This window comes from Cryptomeria japonica, chromosome 2, assembly GCF_030272615.1.
Source record: "Cryptomeria japonica chromosome 2, Sugi_1.0, whole genome shotgun sequence".
In the NCBI taxonomy this organism is placed as follows: domain Eukaryota; kingdom Viridiplantae; phylum Streptophyta; class Pinopsida; order Cupressales; family Cupressaceae; genus Cryptomeria; species Cryptomeria japonica.
In genome coordinates this window covers 378295900-378303848 of record NC_081406.1, presented here as the reverse complement: position 1 = coordinate 378303848, position 7949 = coordinate 378295900, and the positions used below count along the sequence as shown (strand labels likewise).

Sequence of the window (7949 nt, the reverse complement as noted above, 5' to 3'; positions counted from 1 at the left end):
TAGTTCATAGAGATTTGGTTGTGATTGGGTACCTCTTCAGGCCTTGTTGTCGAGACCCAAATTTGCCTTCATCATGTAGTTGCATATTTTGCTTTATGCATTTAGTTTTTTAGTTACTCCCTAAGTTCATCTTAAGGGGGGATGTTAGAGTTATCTTGTATTAGCTAATAATTATTTGTTTAATTATTAGTCTATTATACTCTACGCTTAAGCTAAACTTGGGCATTTAATAATATTGTAGGCATTTAATAATATTGTAAGTATTTAAATACACATTATCCCTTTAGGGTCTCTTTAGGGTTGCACATATTTAGTGTCGCACACCTTTAGGGTTGCTATTATCCTTTTATAAGGATTGTATTGTACTTTTTCATTTAATTGATTCCCTCTCTGAATGATAATTTTTTTCTTTAGAGCCATTATTAGTTTTTTTCCTTCATTATTTTCTTGTGACAAATATTTTGCTTGCAGGTGTTCTTGGGATCTCTGAAGTTGTATTTCTCAACTTCTTCAGTGTTAATTTTGATTTAGTTTTGGGTTTATTTTCATAAAATATTTTAATACAATTATTTAGGGATAAATGACATTTTTTGTGTTGAGTTTGACTCTTTCCTTGATCCTTATTTATTTTCACTTATGAACACATATTTGTATATACTTGACCTTATCCCTATCTTATGTACTTACATGTTCCTATAAATTCACCTCATTTTTAACCCATGTTTCCATGTACCTAATCCATAGCCAAGATTCTACATTAGTAAATCTAGGCCATTTCTACAGTTTTAGTATGATTTCGCATTACATAAATTTACCCCAAATCTCAAAATACCAACCCTTACTTGGTCTACTAGTCATCTGGAGTTAACACGGTATACACTTGTGTAACTATTCATTGTGTCTTGGTATTTAATGATAATTATTCAAATATCCTAAGCATCATGGAACATTCCTTGGAATATCTGAACTAGCCAAATATAGGCCACTATAATTTATCTATTTCTATCCCTTTGTCCTCTCTCTCTCTCTCCATATCTCCCTTCATTTTGTATCTCCATCTCCATCTTACATATCTCTACTTTCATTTATAACTCTTGGCAGGAATATGATACATTGCGTCCCTTGTTACAACTACATCTCAATGTTGTATTGCAAATCAAGAACAATCCAATAAACTAAAACCAAGCACTAATAAATTAGATTATGTTTGAAGTATTGTTGAATGTTTATCTTACTAGTTTATAACTTTGAATAAAAAAAGAAAGGAAGAATATTTATTGCATCTACATCTCAATATTGTATATTGCAAATTAAAAACAATTCAAAAAACTATAACCATAACAATCCCATAAACTATACCCATAAACCTATAAATACATAATTAACATTTAATATTCAAATAACTTAATTACATTACTGACATACATATATGACTGAACTTGTTTTCAAACATTTATACTAAAGGAAACCATCTGCTCCTTTTACACTTGTTACACTTGACTCCCATGATGTGGGCTGTGCAGAGAGAGCTTTATAGACATTAGTTTAATAATTACAAGATTTAGCCCTGAATGGCAACTCCCCTGGCAGGCAGTGGATCTCCAATGAGAGGGCCCTGGGCTTTATCCAAAGAAGTCCCCAGACCAGCCGTCACAGTTCGAGCAGGTAGGTTTGAATGCGATTGTGTGCGGGGCACTTTCTCTTTGTCTGTGTCTGCGTAGGCAGAGGCGTGAACTCCTAAAGCAGCTCTGCCTGATGGGTCAACATGATTCGACCATGCCGCGTCCCACTCCACCGCTTTCGCTGTGCTACACGCCACGCTTGGCCCCCCTGGCACTGTCAACCTCGCCGCATTCTGCACATACCATCACCAAAATCAATCTTCCTTTCATTCAAAGGATTTATATAGCGTGATAGTTTAAATATGGCGTATTTAGGTGTGCCAGATACTGATATAATATGATAGTTCAAGATTCAACTTTCATTTAGAATGTTAGTGAAATCCCCAATTGTACCTTTACAGATTCATAACTATGGATCCAAAATGTTTACCCTCCCTTAAAAAAAATTATACCCGGATTTTCTTTTGCGCAATAATGGAACTTCGAAACCTACCTGAGGGAAAAATCTTTCAAATATCATCCTGTAGTAGAAAGCTTCCTTGGTGGAGGGTGTGTTATGGGGAAACACATACTTGGCGTTCACCAGCATCATATCTGAAACCTGAAAATTATAAAGAAAAGAACTTAATTTGTCGGAAGATCCACATCAACTTCAGGCTTCGCAAAAAAATAGTAGAGAAAAAACATACATGCTCTGCCGCGTGTGCTTTCAGACCATCAATCCAACCGTAACCAACCCCATCACTGAATTGCTCCTTTTGTCTGTAGAGGATATGCTGCAAAATCATCACCAGAATGATGTTAGTATTGACGTTGGCGAGATCTTGGTATGTTTTAAGGAGCCCAACGTGAATTGGGTATGTAACCAGAGGATCAGAAACAGGGATTGAAGTCAAACCTGTGGGAGATATGGATTTTCCTTATCATCAAATGCCTTTCGCAAAATCCACTTTTCAATCCTCCCTTCGTCAGGGTGCACCTGTTACACAATTCTCAATATAATCAATTACTTTTGCACTGAAATGGCTACTTTAAAAATCTAACTAACAAATTTTGCTCTGTGGATTAGTAATGGCAGACATTTTACCATTTTCCAGTCGGGAGCAATGTCCATTGCAACATTGATAAATTCCTTATCTAGAAATGGTACACGAGCCTCCAAACCCCATGCAGATGTGGATTTGTTAGCCCTCAAGCAGTCATACATGTGCAGAGCTTTTATCTGCATTCCCAAATGGACAACAAATTAACCATGATGTTCAGGTAGGAACAAATCAGTTTTAGTTTTTTAGTTGAGGGTTTTATATCATTTGAAAAAAGTTTTTAGTTATTTGATTGGAGAATACAGATCTTTAGATGCAAACTTTTCCATTAAGAACCAAAGACTGAAGGCGTGTTAGAAGGTTTGTGCCATTAAGATGTGCTTACCTTGCGACAGGTTTCCTCGTGGAATTCCTGCTTGTTGGGAGCCTTGTGGAAATACAAATAACCTCCAAATATTTCATCTGAACCTTCGCCAGAAAGAACCATCTTCACTCCCACAGACTTGATCTTTCGTGACATTAAGAACATGGGTGTGCTTGCTCTTATAGTTGTCACATCATATGTTTCTACATGATAGATAACATCTTCAAGTGCATCTATGCCATCCTGTCATTGCAGGGTCCATAAAAAACATTAGGCATGAAACTTTGCACAGAGATGGATCCTCATCCCTTTGCCTTAAACTAATTTATTGGTGATATCCTTTGGGAAACTAACTTACTGGTAATATCCTTTGGGAAAGGCATGAGTGAAACACTTACCTGCACTGTAAAGTGAAATTCATGATGAAGGGTACCAAGATAATTTGCAACCTCTCTTGCAGCCTCCAAATCTGGCGACCCCTGTTTATATGTGAAGGGGGAAAGAGGGTTAGTAGAATGAATGTTAAGGAATGAGAATAAAGGAAATTCAAACAAAAATTGAAGGGGAAGGAAAGAGACTGACCTCTAATCCAACACAGAAAGAGTGCAATTGTGCTCCCCAAAGTTTGGCAGCATTAGTACCCGCCAAATGGCGAGCAGCAACTGCAGCGACTAATGAGGAGTCCAACCCTCCCGAGAGAAGTACTCCGAAAGGAACGTCTGTCATCAATCTTTTTATGACTGCCTGTTATTCCCAAGCATTCACACACAACGATCTTAGTTTCATTCAAAATTTTCTCATATTCCTAATTTAGTTTAGAATTTACAGAGCAGAATAAGCATGGTTCATACATTCTCAAATGCTCGCCTTAGAACCAAAGGATCATATGGAGTGGATGGTATCTTTTCTGAGAACCATAGTGGGTTGTACCATCTGCGTAAACCTCCTGCACGAATCATCAAATAACTATAAGAACAAATCAGAGTTTAGAAGTGATTACTACAACCAGTTTCTCCACTGTACCTCTTTCCTGCTGCATGGGCTAAATGCCAATCTTAACAAGAAAGGGACAAAATTGCGTGTAATTTCTTGATTTATTAGCAGACCATGTTACCGATGGAAAAATATTAAATATAAATCAAAAGTTTTCATTAATAAATGAATTTTTGGTCTGTTAGTGAAGTTGAATGATTTTGAATGAGTTTATTAAGATCTTGATGATTGCAAAATCCGAATGAACCTTTTAGAAATCAAGTCTTGTTAAAAATAAGATCCCAACATAATAAGAATGAGATTCATGTTTTAAACAAATTTGATAGCATGAATACCCAGCCCTTAACTCTCAGTTCAAAAGATTTCAACTTAAAGATTGTACTCCCATATTTGAATAGCAAAAACAATCATCTTGTTGAATACTGGTAAGACAAGGTTAGTGCCCTAAACGAATTTAATAGACACCTCTCAGTTCTAACTTTCAGCTGAAAACGTTTCAGCAGAAGATCGTGCTCCGGGAAACGATGTTATGAATGATATAATTAAGAAAGGAACAGTTATCATTTTCAGGGTGCATGGAAGAAAAAGAAAAAACAACGTAAGGGTAAATGTCAGTATATCACTGGTACACCAAATCCGCAGTATACCTTGCTTGCTGGAGTATATATGTCCGGGAGGAAACGCCTCAAAACGTTCACAGTCATCGTTCAAAGCTTTCATTTCTGATGCAAACCAGACAGATCCTGCAATCAACCATGACAACAATAACAGTAAACCAATGGTTTGTGAACAATTATGCAAGGAAAAACATAGTTGACTGGTCTGTACCATCAAGACCCCATCCGATATACAGAGAAGTAATTCCGATCGCATCTCGAGCAGCAAGGAAGCTGCCATCACGGGTGTCGAGCAGAACGATGGAGAACATTCCATCCAACATGTTGATGAACTCCTCGCCATGCTCCTCATATAGATGTGCAATCACCTCACAGTCACTACCAGTTCGAAACTTGTGAGATTTCAGCCCACGCCTCAGTTCTTCGTGATTATAGATCTCTCCATTAACCTAAAGTTAAAAAAAAAGGTATCTATTATGGTTTTACCCAACTTATACAAAAACCAGTCATGGATATAGACCCAAAGCTTTCGAATGAATTTACAGAAGGTTTCAACTGAAAGATTTTGAATAGAACTGCAATTTTTAGCCAAAATTGAAGGCTTTGAAAAAATGGGCTTCGTTTCCGTCCCAGAGGCTAGAAGATTTTAGCTGAGATGGTAGGAGACTTACAGTCACCACTATATTTTTATCTTCATTGAAGAGAGGTTGATCACCAGATGCAGGGTCTATAATGGCCAATCTCTGGTGAGCAACAAAGGCATTTCCACTCTGATAGAGTCCACTCCAATCTGGGCCTCTATGCCTCAGCCTGCACAAACAACAGACAAAACAAAAAAACAGTTTACTTCCCACCAAACTCCTCTCTGGGCCCCTGAAACTTCAAAAATCATCGTTTAGTCGCGTCCCAATTCATAAAGAAGACGGTCAAATCCAGAACATCGATATGTTGTCTTATCCAGAATGCATGTGTTGTGTGGGGTATTGGGAACCAAATTTCCAAACTGGTTGGAAAAGCAAATCAAAACGGACAAAAAATTGGCAACCAAAGCATCTCAATTTGGCATTTTCAAAACAAAGCAAAGAGAGAAAAGAATTGAGTGGATCACTTTTAATCTAAAAAAAAATTGAAAATAAAAATGGACAGTGATTGCACATGATCATAATGATCTGGTGGAAGTTTGAATCTTGGTAGTCATAATAATAATACCACCATTTAACCAACACACAAAAAATTTTAATAAATGAAATTATCTTGAACTTTATGCAAGAGAAAACATACATATCTTACTTCTACAAAATAATTATAAAGAAAAAGAATGAAACCTTAGAAGAGAGAACATATATGAAAGAGGAATTGGAAAACTTTGTGCAAATCAATATGAAAAAACTAGGAAAATGTGTGAAACTTAGTGGTATGATAATTAATTTATACCTGCGGGAGAGTTCCAAGACTCGAACACGCTTGGCATGGGAGGCGTCGGAAGCGCCAAAGAGAGCTAGAATTCCACACATGGTGTAGGATTAGGATGGCAGGACAGAATGAGAATGAATGCAGAATAGATAAGGCGCATGGTAGATTTATAGCCCAAAATGTTGGACTTGGATAATGGTCGTCGGGATAGCAATCCGCACGATACGAAACTGGTGACGCGGCGGGACGGACCACTTTCTTGGGACACGCTCCCACGATTTTATCGTCATTTAGCTTGTCGTATTCTTACTGTAAATTACTCCGTTTACTAATTATTTTTATATCTTTTCTTTTGTTTTCACGTAGTTTATTTAACTCAGTCCGAATTTTAGTTTGTCAGTCAATGATTTGGCTTTTATAAATGGAGTATGTCTATTGGTGGATTGGGAAAAATACTAATATTCTTAGGCTAGTTATAATTTCAATAATTTTCACTTCTTGTAGATTCAACATCTTGATTATTAAGTTTAAAGAAATTAAAAAATGATAATTAAAAGTCTATTAATAAATTTCACATGTATTGGGCACAATTTTGAAGTGTGTACTCTTTGTCTCTTGTATACATAACGGATCTCACAATGTGCATCATTATTATTTAGAAGCCAAAACAATAGCTATAAGAAATTAAGTCGTATATGAAGACAACAAAAAATCATCGAAATTCGATGTACCATTTAAGATTTTTGGGTGTCTAAAGTTAACTATAACTAGTATGCTTCCTCTAAAGGTTTTGCCTTTAGACATGGAAGAAGGAAATTAGGTGATTGTCTTCTTACTAACTTCAATAGTCTTAAGGGTTCTTTTAAGAAGTGAGGAACCCCTACTATCTTAATTGTTCAATTTTCAATTAACTTGTTGAAAGATTGCAAAACATCTACAACCTCATTATAATTGATAATACTATAGTGACCTCTCTCAAAGATTATTGTTTGTCATTAGAAACCATAAAACAACCAAAAATATGAATACAAAAACTACTAATTAAAATTAAAATTAAAAAATCATATTTTTACATTAACGTTATCACTTGCCTTATCTTCTATCATAACCTACCTAAATTTACTCCATCTAAGCCCACATGAAAATCAAACACTATCAAATTAGAAAAATCTTATTTTAAAGATTAACCTTATCACGTAACTTATCTTTTATTATAAACTACCTAAATTCACCATACTTTTCTCAATTATATGGAAAAGCCGACCTGAACATTCCCATCATCCTAGTCATATTCTTTACTTAAATTAAAATTAATAATATATTCACTGCTTACTTTCGTTTCAAATATGGAAAAACAGCGACCTAAAGATTCGTCCTCGTCATCTGCCGTATTTTTTATGACAAATTATACTCGACACGTGTTCGGAAAACATTCGCCGGAAACTTCCTTTCAGTAAATTTCCCAGAGTGGCGCGTCGGTGACGCAGGAAATGGGAAAAGAGACGTATAAATTTTGTTTTGCTTTTGTCTTTTTTTGTGCATTTTCCATCCGTCGCATCACACGGCCAGGTCGTGCGTGTTTTTTTTTCCCAAGGAATCGGGCCTTATCCACATTTGGTTTATGTATTATTATTATTATTAAATTTATATATAATCTGTTACCTATCCACATTTGTTTCGTGTAAAGGTATCCTTTCAACTACCACCACACTTGCCCTCCATAAATATAAATAATAAATAACAAAAAATGTAAAGCGCCCTTCCCAAGGGCAGTGTCCTAACTATGGAAAAACTCTCATATATATAAAATCTCTATTATTGCGGGTTTCCAACACCTATAATTGGCCTGTCATTTCCATTATAGAATAATAATAATAATAAACAAGACATAGAATAA

At 35.8% G+C, this 7949-nt stretch overlaps 1 protein-coding gene across 1 annotated transcript; it reads right to left on the bottom strand.

The window, feature by feature from the left end:
- Window positions 1-1362: 1362 nt before the first annotated feature.
- Window positions 1363-6200, bottom strand: LOC131026989 (asparagine synthetase [glutamine-hydrolyzing] 1). The gene is made up of 13 exons (XM_057956996.2): window positions 6074-6200; window positions 5311-5449; window positions 4851-5088; window positions 4670-4765; window positions 3881-3975; window positions 3612-3773; window positions 3428-3508; window positions 3051-3272; window positions 2710-2844; window positions 2521-2601; window positions 2312-2398; window positions 2116-2223; window positions 1363-1855 (listed from the first exon to the last, which is right to left on the bottom strand). Exons 1-13 carry the CDS (start codon window positions 6151-6153, stop codon window positions 1562-1564), a joined length of 1818 nt encoding a protein of 605 aa, XP_057812979.1. The 5' UTR covers window positions 6154-6200; the 3' UTR covers window positions 1363-1561.
- Window positions 6201-7949: the final 1749 nt, after the last annotated feature.

Bases quoted from the DNA above. Each gene is read 5' to 3' on its own strand.
- LOC131026989 (XM_057956996.2), bottom strand. From the start codon at position 6,153: ATGTGTGGAATTCTAGCTCTCTTTGGCGCTTCCGACGCCTCCCATGCC. The intron at 5,089-5,310 runs GTAAGTCTCCTA...TTTTAACTTTAG, and splicing joins ATAAAAATATAGTGGTGACT to GTTAATGGAGAGATCTATAA. The intron at 2,602-2,709 runs GTAAAATGTCTG...ATTGTGTAACAG, and splicing joins TTGCTCCCGACTGGAAAATG to GTGCACCCTGACGAAGGGAG.